General features: G+C 43.7%; 1 protein-coding gene across 5 annotated transcripts in view; it reads right to left on the bottom strand.

Moving 5' to 3' along the window:
• Window positions 1-11,745: 11,745 nt before the first annotated feature.
• KIF26B (kinesin family member 26B) overlaps window positions 11,746-21,275 on the bottom strand; it is a 293,769-nt gene continuing 284,239 nt past the window's right edge. For all 5 annotated transcript variants that reach the window (XM_083830351.1, XM_083830350.1, XM_083830352.1 and 2 more), the window contains 3 exons: window positions 18,756-18,958; window positions 17,294-17,444; window positions 11,746-15,467 (listed from right to left, as the gene is read on the bottom strand). In XM_083830351.1, coding sequence (XP_083686477.1) covers window positions 15,319-15,467; window positions 17,294-17,444; window positions 18,756-18,958 — 503 coding nt within the window. In that variant the 3' untranslated portion in view covers window positions 11,746-15,318. The remainder of the gene's footprint in view (window positions 15,468-17,293; window positions 17,445-18,755; window positions 18,959-21,275) is intronic.

Below are 21,275 nucleotides of genomic sequence, written 5' to 3'. Positions count from 1 at the left end.
AATAATACTGGCAGGCTTGCAACTTGTTTTCAGCAGACTGGGTCAGAGATTTTTCCAGTACCTTTGGAAAGTAATGACAATTTGGGTTCACCTCAAGGCTCAGACATACATTTTGAGTTACTTTTTTTTTGTTTTTTTGGTCACTTTCCCTTAAATTAGTCTATGAGTCAATGTTAGATTGCACTTAGAGGAATTGCATTACATTGGAGTATGTGTTTGGAAGAAAAGCAGTACCAACAGAGAAAAAAAATAGGAAATTGTACAGTTTTGCTGAGAATAATTGAAAGCAATAAAACAAAACCTTTAACAAATATAATAAAATAAAAACAGAACCTTAACATTTTTTTTTATTTTTTTTTTTAAGCATGGTGCAACTCTTTGTATCCATAACCCTCAAGGTTTGCTAATTATGTTAGAGTTGAAAAATCTCTGGGTCCTTAGCAAACAGAGCTTGCAATTCATAGCAGAGGTGGTAGAAAGGAAAGACGCTAGTGAGAAAAATGCAGTGAGCTGTGACCTTCTCAAGTCGATCACCCTGTGTCTGCAGTCTATTGTGTGCAGGTTTGTGCCAGCAAAAGTCTCCCACTACTCAGCTTTTCTGTGCTTGTAGCTGTAACCCTGTTCTCTGCTGTATATTTTTAAGCTAGATTTTCTTACATTTTGTTTTGTTTTGTTTTTTAACATAGCATATTTATGAAATGCAGAGGTTATTTCCCTGCAGAGTATATTACAAATAGTCCCTGGCCACTGCAAGACTCGTAGTGAACAGAGTTGTTTTTCACAGAAGTTGTGCCAATAAAGATTTTTTTTTCCTGATTCTGCATTAAATTTCCCATAAAACAAGGAGAAGGACGGTCTTACTGCTATGGATGTGGAGTTCTAGTTTGGCTTCTTCGCTGCAGTGGAAACTGTGTGGCCTTGAGCAAATCACCTAGGGTCATGCTGAGACTGATGTGTGCAGTTGCATAGCTGGGCTTTGTTGTTGTTGATCCTTGGGAAATTTCTGCTCACTCCTTTTTTTTTTTTTTTGATAAAAAAAAATAAAATAAAAAGGAACTGGCTATGTCACTCTCCAAATGTCTGCCTCGCTACTTCCCTACCTAAAAGGGCTTTAAAAATCTACATGCCTTCCCTTAGTGCATTATTTGCAGGACAGCAGGAGAGCTATTTGCAGAAAAAGATGTAGTTCCCAAAATACCCCCAGAAGCTTTCCAAAGAAGGCAAAGAATTATATCACAGCTGAGGAAAATGAAGCCCATGGATAAATGCACCAGGATAAACACACCAATGTGTTCATGGCTGCATGATGCCACAACTGCAAAAAGCCCCGGAGCAAAGGCTAGCGTCCACAGCCTGGGGGTTGGTGGCTTCGCCCACGGAAAATGGTGTCAATATGAGCAGCAGCACCACGCAATGGTGTGCTGCAGAGAGGTCCCTTCTCTGAAATACATGACAGCTAAAGAAACTACTGATTATAGGGAAAAAATATTTGGCCAGGCTTGCGTTTTGGGAAGGGCAGCCAACAGCTGGTTACCAAGTTAAAGGTCCTCTTCTTTTTTATTTCTGCTTTTGTAATGGCTATTTTCTCTTTCCCATTGGCCTTTTCATTTCTGATTTTACAAAGTTAATCAGGCTGAAAATACATTTGAGATGAACGCTTCGTAAAATGGTCCCTACAAAAACAGCTGAGTGTATTTTTCTTGCCCTAAGAATAATGAATGCAGGTTACCTGAAAACCTGTGGCCTTCTATTCCTTAGTCTTGTCATTCAGCACAAGGGGATTTCTGTTTATCCCCATAATAGTGATGTGTAAACCATGCCTATATGACCCCCATTAGTATTTCATGGGGTGAGTTCAACGTTTTTATTTGCTGTGCACTTGTGATCAACACGGACAAATCAATTCTAATTCCATCATTCTTTAGACTTTTTGTAGGTTTTAATAAGGACCTTAGAGATTCCTTCCCCCCAAAAAAAGAATAACTCAGGCTCAGTAATTAGGCTTCATACAGTCACTGCTCACACAGAGGAACCTAACAAGTTCTTTATAGTTCCCAGGAGACCAATTAACCTTCTTTTAAATATATCTCTATATAGCTACAGACACGCGCGCGCAGGAACGCACATACACACAAGCTTTTCAGTAGTCTCAGATGCTCCAGCTCCTTGTTAACCCAATTCTGATGGGGCTCACAGCAAGAAGGTGGGGCCGAAGCAACCTGCCTGAGTCCGTTTTAACTCCAAAGAAACCTACACGAGAAAAGAGCACAATCTCCTCTTCTGCCTGCCCCCAGGACAGGAGGAAGGGGATTACCACGTAGCCTCTTTGCTTAAAGTTTCCCTTCATCTCCTGGGCTTGGGCAGGTGGCACTTGGTGGTCTCCTTCACTGGAGCTAAGGAGCCTGATCCCCAGCTGCGTTTCAGCCAAGGGCTGGTGAGAATGTAGAAAACAACGTTTTCTGCCTCCGCCCCTTCAATTCAGCAGCTCTGATTCCCTGTCCCCAGAGGCTCCAAATAGGAAGGTGGCAATTTTACACAGCTCTTCGGAGGAAAACTGCTCTTTAAATCACAGGTGATTCCTCTTGACAATTCCACTTGACTTTCAGAGCAGGAGTCAGGAGACGGTAACAGAGAAAGGTGTCTGATGAGAAAATTATCAGAACTCCACTCTTCCCCTCCCCCAGGGCCTTTGCTCTGCTCCTCTCTGTGCTTGACTCTTTACATTTAACGACGCTGTTTGTAACGAAGCCATTTTAGTGTTGCCTTCCCTCTGTAGTAGGGGCCAGGTGCGGTGCTGAGCATCCCGTGGTGGAATAGGCCGAGGTCTGGCCCAATCCTTCATGCTGCCCCGTGCCCAGGTGGGGACACCCAGGTCGTGAGTGCAAAATAGTGTGTCACTCACTGCTGCCCCTGCCACATGGCAGGAGTCTGCGGTGAGGGATGGGAAGGACGCTGTGGTCTTTGGGCACTGCCACGGGGAACCACCGGCCTCCAGGCCTACAGCAGCAGCCTCAGTGCCGGGAGGCAGCCGGCGCTCTGGGAACGGGCCTAGCGGGCTCTGTGCAATGGCTGTGTGAAAGGCAGAAGTCATGGACCACTGCGGGTTCCTTTCTGTTTCTCCTTGGCAATCCATTTTCTCCCACGTGGCTCGCTGAGCCCTTGCTATTAGTGAGTCTCCTTTTCCAAGTCACTTTCAGCTGCGGGGAAAAATTCCTCAGCCATGTACTGGCAATGCCTGTGGTTTTCTAGTCACTCTAATTCACTCTCCATTCACAGTTTCTTGTACCCAGCTTATCCCCTACGTAGGACTGTGATCAAAGTACAGTTACTGGGGAGTGATGGTCCCCAGGTCCCCATCATGCTAGCAGGAATGCTGGCTGAAGGTAATCATTATAATCTGGGAATGTTAATTTCTGAACGTCTATGGCTGAAGGCACCGGTTGTAATGGTATTTTAAAGGTCAATATAATGTGGGTATACAAAGAATTATTTTCCCTTACCAAGTGTTTCTGCGGTGACTGTTACATAACTTGTGAAAAAACAGACAGAAATCTGATTTTGTATTTTCTGCAAATAGGTCTGTGGTGATTCCTGGGCTTATTATTTATTTATTTTTTGTTTATTTTACTGATGTCAACCTGCAATACAACGTGAAAGCATTGGCAGAGGTGCAATAGGCCAATAGAAAGCCCCTTGAAACCAGAAAGGCCAGAGGAATGCTGATTGTAGGCCTGGGATAGGGCCACCTGCCAGCCAACAGACAAGGATGCCTCCTTGCTTTATGGCTGGCAGATGGGAAGATGGATAAAAATCCCTTAAACGGACATTATCCAAGTTCACTTCATCAGCGTCATGAGGCTCTTCTTGCAGTTCATGTAATGCAACTGTGATACACCCAGGGCACAAAACTGCTTGTTTCACTATTCAAATCTAAAACCTTGGCAAGATGTGTCCCTCCAAGGTGGTGGAGAAGCTTATCAGGAGACCAACATCTTCTCAGCTATGGAACAGCCCCTTGAAATCTGCTACTAGGTCAGAAGAAATGATGGCTAATGGTGTGGTGGGAGTAAGGAACTTGTCCTGTGTGTCAGAAAAAGGCCAGCTTACCAGCAAGCTCCTGGCTGGTGTTTGCAGAGCTGCAGAAACAACATAGGGCTAGACCTCTGCTGACGTGCAGACTCACTCAAAACTGGCCCAAACCCAGACTGGCTTTCACCCGGTCTCCCTTGCTCTGACTGAGACCCATCAGGGCGTCCTTTAGCCAGGCAGCTGTCTCGGTTCAGAGCACAGCCTGGTGAGGAGCCAAGAAGGGCAAAGGAAGGGATTTATTCCTCCTGCTTGACGCAGTGCCATCAGCTAACACCTCTCCTTACGAGTAGGGAATAGAGCAAGGTGCCAAAGCCAGCTGTAGAGCATATCGCATTTCTCACAGTCCAGAGAAAAGGTGTCCCAAGGCCTTCCGCATTGTGCTGCAGCCAACTCTTTGGGAGCAGCCCAGAGCTTCCCACGTCCCAGCTCTGTGCCTGGGAGAAAATGGTGCCTTGCTGGTTGCATTCTGACCATGGAGCACACACTGATCAGGGCCATCAACCTTATAGCCACTGAGGTTTTAGCCTTGTACAAACATGTCATGTGTTCAGCCTCTGTCTGTGTGTGTGCGGGGAGCAGAGACTAAATAAATAAATAAACTTAAAAAATAAATTCAGAGGCAATAAGTAACCATTTTTGAGGTGGCATGGAAATGTTTTGCTTGCTGCTCCACTCTTGGCAAATGTTGGAGAACAAGTTTGGCAGGACAAGCCCTCAGCTACTGCGTTGGCTTTGCACCACGGCCGCTCCTCTGTGCCCGTCGCTCTGCAGAGCCACCTGCCATTAGACGCGGCTTCCCTGTGCCATCTGCAACTCCTCTGGGAAACCTTAAGCAGCCTGCCAAACTGAAATGGTGGAAACCCCAAATTGCCTCGAGCCTGCAGATGATCCCGGGCACAGATTTGTTGATGGGGGAAGGAAATGGGAAGTGACACCTATTCTTCCCCAGAAATCAGTCTCCGTGACCTGCTGGGCACCAGAAACCCGCTCATCTCAGTGCCACCATCACATGTGGAGTACACCAGCCAGGGCAGCAGCTCAGGGCACGTGGCTGTCTGGGGCCTGAAGGGAGCTGCAGCCTTGCCCTCATCCTGCAAGAGAGGTGCCTCCATCACAGGCCCAAGGCTGGCTGATGCGCTCAGCCAGCAGGACAGAGCATGGCTCTCAGCCTCTGCCCCCCCTGCCCAGGCTTCATACAGCCCCAAATTTACCTGAATTTTCTTGTAGCAAAAGCTCATGCAAGAAGCAAACATCAGCTACTGGACCAGCTCCTCACCAGCCTGTGCAGCCTCACATTTGAGTAAAGCCTGCAGGATGTGGTCAGGTATATGACTTCTTAGAGAAGTTGGTTTATGGTTTGCCCATCTGAAGCACTTATTTTGAGTTCAATTATAAGTTACTATATGTATGTGCACTGGAAAAAAGAAAAGGGAAAAAAAAATAAAAAAAAAATAAAAAAAAAAAAAGAAAAAGGTCTCCTCTGCCTTGTCCAGGGAAGAATTTCTAGGGTCACAGAGGCAATTCAAAGCTCAAAGGTTTACAAGCCCAGCAAGATAAGGCAGTGTAACAGCCTCCACACTTTATGGTGCCAGCTTGTGAAGAGATCGAAATGGCTTAGCGTGAGGGTCAATTTTACTCAAAGTTCCTGTTTGAGGAAGGAAGAAAAAACAACTAATCTTCACAGCTCGTTTTGACATTGCTCACCTGGCACCTCCCTGCCGTGGGAGAATGGGCAAGCTGCGAGTGTCACCTGTCCCAAGGATGGGGACTGGCCCTGCCACCCCGGCCTCCCCTGGGTCCTGCCTCTCCATCAGCTCCGGCCTCTGGGTGGTGGGACAACAGGTCTTCAGGTGAGAAGTCCTCTTGCTAGGCTAGGCTTTTGTTTAGTACACACATAGTGTTAGTTCCTGTGAGTAACCCACTCCGCAGAACACTTTATGCCACTGCAATGCTAATTGTCAAGTCAATAGGACTAGGCTTGGTGCTTCCATTGTTTTGGCCTGGTCAGCAGAAAGAATAGAGTCCGATGGCTGCAAAGCATGCAATGCTCAGGCTTAGATGCTTTCCAGAAGCTTTTCTGTGGCTTTCACAGCACTTAATGGCTTTACATATAGCCTTCAGAAATGTTCTCTGAGCCTCTGGAAACTCATGTCAGGCATGAGCCCAAGCCCCCAGGGCAGCGTGAGTGACCGATGGCAGGGTGAGTAGCTGAACTCTTATTGTTCGCCTTATTCGCCTAATTGCGATGCTTTCCATTGTCCTTGGAAATTAGGAGAAAATGATGTTCACAGTGTTTTCTTTGGCTCCTGAGGTGCAGCTTGCTGGGTATTGTGGGGTTTCCTTCAATTATGGTTTGGGAGCTGTTTAGTGAAAACAGGGCTGTGAATCTTCCTGCAGCTGCTCAGACTCTCCACACTCGAGTCCTGGGGCACCCAGCTAAGAGCGCAGAGACAGGCATGAGTTGGGCCACAAGGTGCTGAAGGGCAAGGTGGGTAAAAGCACTGATACTCCTTCAGAGCAGTCCCATGCTCTTGTTTTAAGCAAGCACCAAGGGGGCAGTTTGCAAAGTACTGTGCAGGGCAGCACAGGGATGCTGAAGGCAGCAGTGTGGAGGAGCCTCTGGAGCACAGACCAGTGAGCAGCATGGCTTCTGTGCTCTTTTAGAAAAATGGCAGATATTTTTTTTTCCCATTTCTGTGGTTTCAAGTCATTCAGAGAATGAAGCTGAGCAGGGATGAGACAGGGACAGATCCTGAGCACGTTAAAGTGAGTGAGAGGTCCTCCATGGGTAGAGGTGTGAGACTTTCTCTCCGCAGCACGCCTGGGAGTCCCGCATACCACACCCACACGTCTGGCTGTCCATGGCTAGCCAGGAGCTAGAAATGGGAATATGGATGCGTGCCAAACACACACAGCTGCATACTTTTGGCTGCCAGTTGGCTGGCATGCCATCCACAATCTGATGCAAAACATGGGTGCCAAAGCCATGCAATAAGGTTCCATAGAAGAGCCACATGTAAATGTACGTGAAATGGAAAGCAAATCTTTTCCCTTGACAAGTGACCACTGGGGATGGACATTTCGGCTGCTTAGCGCTGTTCCCAGGTCAGCACTTGCTGGGGCTGTTCTTGAAGGGAGAATGGACTGGACCTCCAAGCTACCTATTTGCTGTTAAAGGTTTTGAGACAGGCCTTTGGGCACCATAGAGCATTTGCATGGTCGTACCCACTATAGTGTTGCTCGGTGGTTAAATAGCAGATGTCAGCCTCCAAAACTGCCAGATTGGCAACTGTGATGAACACTAACAGACACCATGAAACATAAAAATCCACTCACAGATGGCCTTTTACTAGAGGAACTAAATATTAATTTTGTGCTTCTCTGAGAGAGAGCAAGTTGGATTTTTTTCCCTCCCTCCTCTCTCTTCTCAGTGGCTCAATGGCAGCCAGCGCTGCCGACCAAAGTGAGGCGAGATCCCAGAGCCCCAGTGTGTTGTGGCAGGTGTAGGAGAAGCAGCAGCTTCAGCAACTGGCTCTTCTCCCCAGGCTTTCCAGGAGCTGGGCAGCTTGCTCAGGATCCCCGTCAGGTTTACACGATAAATCCTCTCCTGCTTTGTATCTTCAGCCTGGCAAGTTACTGGCTTCAAAGACAATGTAAGACTTGGGCATGGCTGGGGCAAGACATTAGCTTACAAGAGGTACCAGCCGTTTCTGCCATGCCACACAAGGTCACCAGCCTTTTGCCAGGTGTGTTCCCCTGCTCTCTCTCTGGGCCCTAAACCTTTCCTGTCAGTCTTGCCCCAAACCAGGGGTATGTAGCATTGAGCTCTCTAAGGCTTCAGAACTGACCAACAGTGATCTGATTTTGTTTTCAGCTTGTATAGGTCCCCTCACCACCAGCTCTGCCTCAGACAAAGAGTAGGTCTTGCTCTAACCCATTTTCCTCTGGTTTTGTCACTTTAAGGCACTTCAGGCTTTTTAATACTGATGTGGCTGCATGATAACAGCAATGAAGATAAATTACCTCAAAAATAGGCAATAAGCCTTTTAGCTCTTTAGAGCAAATCAGAGCTATTCTGAACAGCCCACAGATGAAAGAAATAGCCGTTTATCTTCATTTGCAGCTACTGTGGAGAGGCACCAGCATGTAAATTCATTGGCCCGGGGCAACAGCTGAAGTTGTACTGGAGTCAGAGGGTCTGCTGCTGGGAGAGGAGAACCTCAGGCCTCTCTCTGCCACACACCATCTCACTGCGTGCCAGACATCACTTCTGCAGCCACCTCAAGACTTTTTTGTTCGGAAGCAATGGTCATAGGTGCCGGTATCCCCTGCCACTGTGACTGCTGGCTCTGACACGGGGCTGATACAGGAACATAAAAGGAAGGACTATTTAAATGCACACCAAAGTGTCAACCAAATATTTAGGCTTCTAGCATGCTAACGTCCCTCCTAAAGCAGGCCATGTGACGGAATCAGCTACCAGCATACCATGTCTTACAGGAGATCTTAAATAGCTTCCTTATTTGTCTTCACAAGAAATAGGATTTTTTTTGTTTTCTTCCAATGGAAAGAGCACAGTGTCCTTACTGGGACTAACCCAGTGGTTAATGGGCATTTGAGATTTGCCCAGAGAGATAATTCATGTCTTGCCCTGCAAGCAAGGCACTCTTGATTATCCATAGGGAACACCATAAACATGAGCAAAAGCCAAGCAGAAATTGCAGACACCTTAGCCGAAGCTCGGGGGCAGCTGAACCTGAGCTACATATAACGTATCTAGAGGAAAGGCCATAAACTCTTTTTATTACTTTCATGTTGCATAAAATACCTGCACAGTGGGCAAGGGAAATCTGATGCAGTAGTGAGAGATGATAAACACATTTTTATCATTTGTTTGGTCTTAGTTTTGTTCCCTTGCTTACAGATACCAACTGAGCAACCACTGCTAATATGAAGAGGCATGTATCCATAACCAGCTTATGTACAAACACAAACAGTTTGGGCCTGGTCACTGTGCTTGCTTTCTGTTTCTGGACAGCAGCAGGGGAGAGGTTAATGGCACTGTGCTTGGTTGCAGTGTTTCTGCCATTGCTATCAAACCCTGCAATTCCTTATTGTTTTCTGGTGCATTTGCTTCTCAGCAATACTTGCTTGGTAGAACCCCTTTGGGTATTTTAGTTTCAGGTTTGATCTTGCTCACGCTCATGAACAGCACACCTCATCTTGTGTTTGGTCACAAGCACCTTCTTCTCTGCCATTTCACAAACTTTCTCATCCAAAGTGAAATAGTCAGGAGGTGGAGGCAGATTTATCGGTAAGATAAAAGTAAACATTTAATGCCACTATAGTTTGATTTTTTTTTTCCAGACATCATATTTTTGACAATGTTTCACACCTCAGATACCACAAAAGGGATATTTTTTAAGCCAGCAAACAATAAACTTTACAATTTTAATGGCGAAAGGCTCAATGCATTTGTTGCCCAACTTGGAAATGGCTGTGACTTGCCACATTTTGAACTTGTCCTCATGCTGTTCTTTCTACTTCTTTTTTTTTTTTTTCCCATAAAATTTAGTTGATAAAATATATATATATATCTACTACTGATACATCCTCTCCTGGAATCACCCATTGGTGGGACCAGCATAAGATATGTATCCATCATTTTGTCTCCTCCTTAGCCCTATCATATACCATTGTTATAACGAGAAAGAACATAGCCACGGACAGAGTGAAATGGATTTAGCAAACATACACTTCAATGCATAGCACTTAGATAAGCATTTCCACCCATGATGTGTAAATAAATTATAAAATACAAGCAACTCTATAAAACAAGAACATCCTGAGTTTACAAATAAATTATATCCTTCATACATAGAATATGATGTGGATGTTAGTAACCAGCAGTTTCAGCTATGGGAGAGAAAGAAGTCAAACAGAAAAGTTAGTATCTATGCATACATAAAACATATATGTATGTGTGCTAGATGTAAATATTCACACACATACATATACAATAGAGAGGGTGAATACAATCCATATCTATAGTATATAGAGAATATGTAATATAGCTGAAACTGCCTCAAGCACCATTTTTAACCATTATTATAAAGTTTGCTCAATATTTAAGTAGGACCACTCAAAGTAAGAAGGTTTGGGTTGTAGATTGTTTCGTGTCTGAGAGAGTTTTGAAGATAGTTTGAAATATTACAGATGAATGTTACTTTTTCACTGCCAGCACCTCCATTCTTTGACAAATAATCACACCCTTTGTGTTCAAAATGTTGCATAAGTGAGCCTCAGTCTGCTGCCAGTGAAGCTGGTGGCAAAATCCGTATTGACTTCAAAGGGGTCAAGATAAGGGTGCTATATTTTCAAGGGAAACTGATTTTTTTTTCCCCCTTTTTTTTTTTAAAGTTTGCTTGAGAAGGAGAAAGAAGAAAAGATAAAGCCAATAATAAAATGGTTTATTATTTCCAAGAGCAGGTATGGAAGCTCAGATAACCTGTGATGAGCACACAATAAATGCAAGAGATAGAGATAATTAACTTTGGATTGACAAATCATTCACAGTTTTGTTTGCCATAGCTATTTGGAAACCTATTTCAAGTCTTGCAATAGCTAGCAACATCCAGCCTCATGTCTCCAAAAACTGCTGGGTGTCAGCAACACAGAAGCCTATGGGGTAACAAAACAAGGACCATGATGACGGCGGGATTAAGCACGACGTCACCCCTCTGTGGATTTGAGAAATAGCACCGCCCTGTGTGGCCATCATCTACTCCCATCAGCATGCACTGATACAACTGCTCTGATCTCTGCATCCCTAATGCTGTGTGACCATCCCACCCATATGAACAGCCATCGGAGGTTCAATAAACCTCTAATTTATGGGAATAATTGCTTTGGCTGGTCATCTGCAACACAAAAACTTCAGGTTACAATTTATAAATCTATGAGGACTTGACAGGAAGCTTTATCTCACAAGGAGTTAATAGTCCAGGCTTTCAATTGACGTGACTAGGGTGTACACACCATGCATAAGCTCAAATTGTTGTATTTAGCGTCAATGATCATGAGATATCTTGCCTTCAATTCATGACACCCTGGAATACAGAGTAGTTCATTTGGATTATTTTTACAGGCTTGAACATTTCCGTAACAGCCTCAACATGGGAACTGCAGCAACTCGGCCTACAGGATGCAGAACAGGGGGAATAAAGGACCTTTAAAGGAACCCTTCAGAAGTCTTTCAAGCCTTTTTCCTGTAGTGTGGCATAAGTCTGCTTCATCTTGGTGAGTGACAGGAGAAAGGTTTTATAGGCACTGCATGGAAGAGGGAGGGAGTGGGGCTTTTGCCATTTGTGAACAGCTATGCCACCTCTCCAAAATAATGTATGTGGGGGGTATCTCCCTCAGGCTACGTACGTATGCATTTACGTATGCATTTGTCTGTATGTATATACTACCCTTCAGTTTTGATGATTGTTGGCTCAAAAAAAAACCCAAACAAAATCACAAACATTTGTAAAAGGCAATGTTTGTCAAAAAATACACTTCCTTCAGCTGTCATAAAATTTGAATGCCATGGTGCAGATAGTAGTGGCTATTTTAAGACAAACCATACTATTGAGATAAATGAAAAAGAAAATATTTTTAAAGGACTACGTTTATTCTGATGTGTATTAATCCCAGCATTACTCCAGGCTTTCTGCCTCTATAATTCCCATGTTCAGAGAAAGAAAAAAAAAAACTATGCATTATCTGCAGTTTTCACTTTTAGCTTGCTTTGTGTCAGAGAAGCATGACGTTGCTCTTTATTAGTAAGTATTTTATGTAGCTGCAAGTTTCAGAAGTTGCGTGGTGTGACACTGGGAGTCTTCTAAGACTATGGATTGAAGCCTGTGGATGGTCAGTGATAACCCTGTGCGTGGCTTTTAGGCAAAATCAGGGATGCATCAGGGTTTCAAATAGATGAGAAGCCCGTTCTTCAACTGCACAGCTCACCATAGTGGCAGGTGACTCTTCCTTTTCTTCGCTACTGGGTTTTCTCTGCTATAACTCGTAACTCTTGATGCTGTTGTGCCTCACCACACAGAGTTACACACAGTTATACCAACACACGAGATGAGAACAGAGTCAGGATAGAGCTAAGAAAGGACAGCTTGGGTATCGGTTTGCTTGCCTGCCTTCTGCAAAATCGTACTTCTGATTACTCAGATCTGAATGAATTGACAAGAAATCATTCTGAAGCAGGTACAAGGCATGAATGGTGGGAGCGAAGCCACATGCAGCTGTGACAAATGCTCCAGGAATTAGGGCTCTCCCACATGCTCCATGAAACGAAGGGACCCAGAGCGCCCGAGCCGGCTGGTGCATGACCCAGGCTTTCTGCCCGCTGCCGGCGCTCACAGGGACCAGCCGGATGGCTGAATTCAGATCACAGCCAAACTCCCAAGTCCAAGGATGCACCTGAATTTGGGGTCATAGAGCAAGTTCTGTCCCTCGTAGAAATAATATTCAAGCGTGTCAAGATGAAAAGTTTTCAGAATTAGGCCCAAACCACCCCATCTGCCCTTGCCTGAAACTCTTGCCTCTAATGGAAACTAATGGCTGGTGCTCTGCACTCACTGCAGAACCTGACAATAAAGAACCGTGCTCCTCTGTTGCACATGTAAACAAAGGTTTAACCTTCAGGCCTAATTGCGTTACCATTGCTGTTTCCTACTGAAGCTGTTCCAGGGAAATGAGATTGATTTCTGAATATGCAAACAATTAAGGATTCCATTCACATCGCTGGTATGTCTTTTGGGTAACGATGCCTTCTAAAAAATACAGGATAAAAGCAGCATTACACTGGTTATTACATTGCTAAAATAATGGGATTTCCTGGATGACTTGCAGAAGTGTATGAGTCTTCTGTAAAATGCTGGCTACTATAGACTAAAAGCAATTTTAATAAGGTCACGATGCTTTTAATTATCTGTTTTGAAGATATTTGAAGTATAATAATATAAACTTTGAAGTAAAAAGCTATTTTAACAGAGAAAATGTTCCACAGATGTCAAATCTCTGCAAATTTACATTCCCTTTTATGCATTAAGCCACCATGACTCCCAGAAATACAGTGGCAAATTTTGAAATGCACTGACAGAAAGTTTAAAAAAAAAAAAAAAAGATTACTATTGATTTTAGTATATGAATACTCATATGTGATAGGAGTTATGTGGCAGGGGGGTTGGACCTAGATGTTCTTTAAGGTCCCTTCCAACCTGAGCCATTCTATGAGGGTTAATGGTCATTATAATTAAGTCCTCATAGATAAAATATTTGTAAGGACTGCGATTTTGTTCATTCACTACATAATTTTCAGTGTGTCAAATGCATCCTTGGTGTAATCCATTTGGCTTCACGAATAAATTTTGGTCTATCCTGATAAAAAGGGCAAACATACATGTGTTTTTCTTCAGGTAACCCTTAAATAAATCTATCAGTATTTTTGCAGAGTTTTTCCTCTGGGAGTTAGTGCATATTGTAAAATGGCATTAATGTGCTGATGCAGGCAAAGGAGGAGCTGCATTTAAGAACAATATATTCACGAACTGATGCATACTGAGTATATGTTAAATGCTGCTCTTATTTTCTCATAAGCAACAGGAAGGTCATGCAAGTGTATGCTAGAGGAATTTTTGTGAATGGGCTTATTTTAATATTAAGAAGAAGAAACCCATACAACAAAATAATTCTTTATGCTCATTCATAATTAAAATGCAAATTTCACACAGTTCTTCAAGTAACACAAAGGATGTTCCTTCCCACATACCATTTATAGATAAAGATGCAAACAAGTAGAACATTTGGATATGCACTGAGGCCCAGACCCTCATCCTTTTGATTTCAATATAGTTTTGTCATGGCTCCAATAAGGGAGGTGTTGATTGGGAAAATGCAACAACCAACATGGTCTAGTGGGAGATGTCCTTGCCCGTGGAAAGGGGGTTGGAATGGGATGGAGATAGCACTTCTATAACATGCCTGAAGTCTTATATTCGCTCACTAATGACTCCTCTTTATTTCTGAACCAGCTGAGCTGAACAGACCCTGCACTTCTCAGGTATGTCTGTGACTATGGACAGACCAGGCCAGGGACCCAAAGCTGCCAAAACGTGTTTTGCGGTTGTGTATATCAAAAAGAGGCAAAGCTAAATGTTATCAGCAATAGTCTCAAGAAAAGAGGACAGAATAAATTGGACTGATATTTTGGACTGATAAGCACAGGAACAATCACCCTGAACAGTAATTTTCCAGTGAGTTATTAGTCCTAGAAAAGAGGGTTAGGAGCTACGAGAGCTAGGCCTCCTCATCCATAGCTCTAGCTAGTACAAAGCTAAAATACATGAAAAAGAAAACGAGTTATGGGGGTTGAAACAAATGGAAAATGTAACGTCACCTCTTCTCTCACATGTTGCAGAATCTATAGGTTGGGAAAATTACTGTATTCTCTAAGGTGGAACGTAGTATAAAAGAACACATAAGCAAACCTTGTTTACTGCTAGAAATATTTGCGTGTCATCTGGGAAAGCTGAATTTCTCTTTGAGTGGCCTTACTCTGGTAACAATAAAAGACAGTTAACATTTATTCATATGTTGTACTGATTAGGAAATATCTCTACAAACACAAGTTACTTAGAAACAGCAAGTCTGAAATAGGAGAAAACACCAAGAGAAAAACAAGCTGTAAATACATTTCGAAAGTGTGTTTGTTTTTTTTCCTTTTTCTTTTCTTGACTAGCACCATCTGTACACAAGAAAGTATGAACATAAATGTTTGGATAATAAAGTTTTGCAAGGCACTTAAACAGTCTTTCTGGATAGGTTTTCTTTTAATGAACCTCTCAGTGGAAGTCCTACAACCACCTTCCCTCCTCCCTCAGCTAACGCAGGGAAAGAAGTCTCTTCTGCCAGCAGTTCTTATTTACAGACATGTCCTTAAAGGTTCCTCAAAGTGCTCTTTTAGGCTAACAGAATCAACATCCTTACTCCATTTTTCATGCTTGTCCTGTTTTTTTTTAAACTACTCTTCCGTATAGTAAAGCAAATCTCTCATACACACAGTTGAGACTTGACTCCAACCTTCATCCTCATTCTGTTGTCTTTGGGATGCTATTCGGAAGGGAAAAGGAGGATGGCAGAGATGCCCATTGAAATTCTGTTGAGGTTCGCTCTTTATCTGCGTCTAGAGGTGATGTCAAAACAGGTGATCATCATGAGATGGGCCTTGCAGAAGTTGACACGATTTTCCAAACGTTCAGTCACACATTCCAGGGCCTCCAGGTATTCCAGAGAATCCAGCTCAAATACCTGCTCCAAATCAACTGTAGGAAAGAAAATACACAGATAGAAAAAGCAGACAAAACCGAGTACTCGTTACTGGGAGAGACAAATCTAATTCAAGCTTTCAAACCCATTGGTACTGTATAAAGCATTATCTTTAGCTTCCCATTACCATTAAAACTTGCCTTTTCTATTTAACAGCTATTAAAATGGTTTGTCAGCTTGCTGATAGTGAAAAATACTGTTATGATTGCATTGGATGATTTCTTGAGCGATATGCTCTGCCATCTTCTGCAGGTGAGTTTTGCCACACTCCATCTTTCCCTCAGAAAAGCCAGCAGGACTATTCCTCCAGCAACCACATGGCTGACTGTGAGGAAACAAGCTGGCACAAAACACCTGTAGGCTTCAGGTTAACCTTTGCTCCCACAAGGAACTCACACGGTGAACATGATAGGGAAATTCATTAATTACATGTAAATTTGGCCAAGTTAAATCTGTTCATACTGATTTTGATTGTTTCCATTCAGGGCTTGCTTCAGCACCATACTTAGCAAACACTTAATACCTAATGCTTAATCAAAGTCATCTCTATTTGGAACATGTATATAAAACGTACTGACTCTCTCACGCATTCTGCTGACCTGAATCTGAGATTCTGAATCTGAGAGTAATGTAAGTGCTCTGCCCTGGGAGAACAAGTCCTTTGCTGAAATCAGAACTTGGAGTCAGAAACCATCCTCCAACCTCCTTGCTCCTCACACCTCTCCCTGTTCTGTGTGATTCCCACTAGCCTGCTCGAGAGTGGTAAGGGAAGGTGTACACATCAATCACTCCACCGCAGGCTCCTGTATGCTGCCAGAGACAGCTGGCAGGTGCCCCCATGGAAGCTGAGTGGGAACTCTGCAGTGTTAGCCAGCACTCCCCATCTCATCTAAGCCCTGTCTGTGCTGTCCTTGAGGCTTGCTGCATTTATCACACTGGAATCAGAAGCAAAGGCATCACACAATAAGTGGATGGTGATGTATAACAAATTCTCTGCTCCCTTTAAATCCATTTCTTTTACCTCTCTTCCGTAATACTGTTCCCAAAACATATATCATGGTTGTTTTGCAAAAGTGCCAATCTAGTATTAACTTATGGCAGTTGTCAAGGGAAGAGTCAGCATGCTTTAAGAGAACGCAGCACCCTTTCAGCACATGCAAATAACCTAACAAACTTGAAACATTTTTTTTTTTCAGAGAAATCTGACATGAATTCGTCTGCTTGCTAATACTAAAAATTGCTGTACATTTATTGCAGTACTCTATCTTTTTCCGTCGAGGTGTGGAAGTCCTTCTGCATTTGAATGTAAATGCCCTTTAAGCTCACTAAATTTTACACATATATTGTAATGAAGAATGGGCCAAATTCATCCTTCATGTAAGCCCACTAGTGCCAAGGGACAAGTTTGCTTCACGGTGCTATTCTGTGGTAGAAGAGCAGATTTATAAAATTGCTCATATGTCTGAGTGATATGAGGCCAAAAAAATAATCTCATTTTCAGTAGATGTGGACTGAAAAGTGTGAACGTTTATCTACCAATGACAACATTCACCACTACAATGCTGTACCATTTTAACATTCAGCTCTCAGGCAAAAAGGATTGTTCAGTTCTACTGCTGACATTTAATAAGAATTATAGGGACTAGTTCTAGAAATACAGTCAATCTAAATCTTGCCTTTAGGTCATATGTCAGTTCATTCTAGTTTACAAACACAGTAGCTCACATCTCATTCTCAGCAAACCTTTCTGCTCCCCTTCCTCCCCACAGTGAAATAAACCAAAGGACACCTATGAGTTCAGGCAATAAAACAATGTCCTTACATTCACTGAGCCATTTATTAGGATCCAGCATCAGGTACTGTTTGGTCACCTCCAGTTCTCTCATTAACCACTCGTATTTGGCCTTGACCTCAGCGATTCTCTGCTGGCGATGCTCCAGGATTTTCAGCTTGGCATTGAAACATATTACTTCCTGCCAACCAGGAAAAATGAGCAGGGAAGGAATAGGTGAAGAGATGAAGAAACACCCAGATCCATTCAGCCAAATGATCTTCCAATCAATAATACTAACAATGAGCCATTTACTCTGGAAGCATATGAATTACTACACGAGATCATCTATCATCTGTTTTATTTTTATTGCTTTTGTTAGATTTTGATGTTTTCCATGAGTGAGCTTTGAAGACTTTGCAATGATAGTTAATAATAAACCATAATAATTAATAACAGACGGCATCTTGAAATCAGATTAATTGTAGCAAAACATTTCTGGATTTTGTCACCACAAGTTTAGCTAAGAAAAAACTAAGCTCTTGGGAGAAGGAAGCAATTCTTGGTGTATTAAAATCCTAAGTATATCTCTGTGCTTGGTGCATGAGAAATGCAGTAATCACATCATTAAATAAGGAAACCGGTAGCAATATCAAATTTAAAACATTCTTAAACAAAACAAATATGTTGCTGTGAAAAGTTCTAGCAATTCAGTCATAAATAATGAAGATGTATTTTCTGTAAAGATAAGGGGCACAGTAACAGCACAGGCTGCAGTGCTGGCCGGAGGCAGCCTGTCTGACCTCACTGGACCTCTGCGTGGTGGCACCCATCAAGATGTACAGTAAGTGAACTCACGGTGAGGGTCGTGCTATCCTTACTGGGGTGGGAGCGGTCCCAGTACCAGAACTAGCCTCCTCCAAACCTGTGTGAGGGTGGAAACACCACCCCAGAAAGTGATGTTTTTCCTCATGTAAAACTGTATCAGACAACAACATCATGAACAGCCTAACCAAATGATGGGAGCCTAGGAGGGAAAAATGCCTTAAAATAATAAAAGAGGCTACATACGTGGTTATTGTAAAACCACCAACTTCAGATACTCTTCCCAATCATACCTCTCAGGAGCTGACCTTTACAATTCTCTGGCCTACTTTTAAGTTCTGATGGCTGAGGTTGGGAACAGAAACTTTGTTAGTGGGAAGAAAAAAGCTATTCTGGAAACAATATCATCAAAGTACTTGAGGCACCGCTGCTGTGTGGAAAGACAGATGTGACGAGATGCTGGAACACAGGAGCCACCAAGACTATTACCAAGGGGCAAAAATACAAGGGACCAATGTCTGTTAGCTGCTACTGAAGAAGGTGTAACTTGAGTTACAACTGCTCTTAAATGAGATACGTTTTTTGCTGCCAATTGAATTAACCATATATGATATTACACACTGCTGACTGCATGATCTGAATTCCTCCCTCCAAGAGGAGGCGGACAGATTGCAGGGATTGCACTCACCTTGCTGTCCCCTCCTCGTCGCCGCTGGAGTCTCTCCACATCATCTATTTCATAGACTTTGATCTCAAAGGGCTCCCCCAGCCCTCTCTGTCCACTTCGCAGGGGCCCATCCACCCAGCGGACACCAGGGCTGTTGGCAGGCTTCCTTGCAGGGGAAGTGGTGTCGAGTGATAGAGCTGGAATAAGCCTCCGTCTCTGCGAGCCTGCAAATGCAGAAATTGCCATGCTGCGTTAGCACAGTTAGATTTGATCCGCAGAGGCCATACGCACCCTAAAGCTTCCACAGCTTGTGCCTGCTTCCCTTTGCTCGGGTCTCGGTGCGTGCAGGTATGCCAGTGAAGGACCAGAGCAGTGGGCTGCAACTGGGCTAGCTTTGCTTTCCTCTCGCTCCACTGGCACTGGCTCCTACAGGCTAAGAACAAGAATGAATTAGCCAGCCTCTCCTTGGACCATCTCAAGGGGAGGTGTGGTCTTGTTTTTTTGTTTAATCATAGCACAAAAAAGCACTTTGATGCCCTAGTTCCCAACTGTGCTGGGGCTGAGTGACGGTATGCCACCACCTAGTCCTTTGTAACAGCCCTGTAGAGCGGCTACAGGAGTAAAGCACTAGTGAGGACAAAATGTCTGCACTAAGTACATCCAAGCTCAGTGGATGCCACAGAGCTGCATTAGTCTTGTCTCTGTTCAGTACAGCATTTTTCTAAAATGTTTGTCACTTATACTCTTACTCCAGCACTGGTGAAGGGCGAGACAGCAGCAAGAACGACGGACTGGCGGCAGGGTTCGTCACTGTGCCTGCAGCAGGAGCAGCGCTCACGCACACCCGCTCTGCTTTGTAATACCAGCACAGTGGATCAGAGCGCTGCAATAGCTGAAAATTTACCATGGCTGATAAAGCCTATGCCGTATGGAAAGCATCTGCCATGTGAGTTGCCAAGTCAGGGCCTCAGGTAAAGCAAGGGAGAAAAAGTACGTCACTGGCCTGATGGCAGCAGTAGGGAATTTGAGCATATGGTTTGTTGGGAGAAAGAGCAGACACGCAAAAAAAAGGAAAAACAACTGGTTACATTTCCCTGCTCAGTTTAGTACAATCAGAGCGATGGCTGGGTTACAGAAAAAATAAGAGTTTTGTGGCCGACAACTCCTGCCTGTTCTCCCCTAGGAGACAGCAGGAATAGGAGGGATGGGAGAAACCAAAAACAAAAGCCAGAGCCAGAAAGTTTGAATGAAACTATTAACTGACTCTCTTGGCTGCAGGAACAAAACTGATGCCAGCAGGGAAGGGATGCAGAATGATCACGCAGATTTTATTTTAAAAACAAGATAAAATCATTTACAGGAATCTCTAGCACTACATTCATTGAAACTTGCTTGCAAATAGCTTCAACATGTCTGCCAACTGTGTGCTTCAATGAAAGCTAAAAAAATAAAATAAAAATCCATTGATGACTTGGTTTTTGGATTTATAAGTAACATAGTATTAGCCAGTTTCATTCATGGGAGTCTATTTTTCTGCTTTCTTTGCTGACTTTGCAAACTACCACATCTTGTCCCATTGATTTCAGAGTGCAGCAGTCTTTGCTAGAAACCAGAACACAGTAACCTGCAATTAACCTGTAAATGCTAGATTTAACATGGAGGAGAAGGGTTGGTCTATCTTGCTGTCCACCTGCAAAAACTTGGTGTATGGAGCTTTTATTCCAATGCGTCAGAGGTAACTCTATGCAAGAAAAGGAGAGCAGAGCCAAGCCAGACAGGGAGCTCTACAAGGCCCCTTTGCACCCAATGGCCTCAGACCTGCCCTGCCCATCCCATGACACCCATCGTACTCGTACTTCTAGTCAAGCTGCAGCCCAGCAAATGAGCCCATGCCAGAATAAATGAAGCCTTTAAATACCAGCAAGCACAGTTTTTTTCTAGACCTTTTGCAACAGCCACTGAAAGTCAATGCCAGCATAGCTAACAATAGCAACCATGACAGACACGGTTTGAGAAGACGCCAGCAAGCTGCAGTACTACGGGTGACTCTCACCCGTGGTGCTAGAGAGAGGCAACCAAACGGGGACAGCAGCTGCGTACATGAGGGTAGGTGAGACAGGGTGGCAGACCCTTACCGTTTGTTACATGCAGAGGGAGATCCTGCAAAGGGCTCGTCCCCTCCTGGAAAATGAGCCCTCTGCTTGGCTGGATGTGAAGGGCTCTGAGTGCACCCCAAGCGTCACTTGAGACCAAAAGGTTTTAGGCATTAACTACTTCTAAAAACAGTTTTTAGGGGTTTGGCCATGGTCTCTCAGAGGAGTAGTCTTCCAAATTTCATCTGCCAGCAATTCCCCCAGAGGCGGGGATGAATCTGATTCACCTTGCCACAAGAACACCATCAGGCTTTCACTTGGAGCAAAAGTAAAACAGATGTCACTGTGGTGTGAATTACAGGGATGCTGGTAAATGATTTTGCTTTTAATTCCCTTTCGTATCTATTTGGCTCAATGAGAAACAGAAGCCTGGGGTCTAGAAGGAGGG

The sequence above is a fragment of the Anser anser genome, assembly GCF_964211835.1.
Source record: "Anser anser genome assembly, chromosome: 3".
NCBI lineage: Eukaryota > Metazoa > Chordata > Aves > Anseriformes > Anatidae > Anser > Anser anser.
The sequence above is the reverse complement of the archived record's forward strand: the minus strand, read 5'-3'. Positions and strand labels throughout refer to the sequence as shown.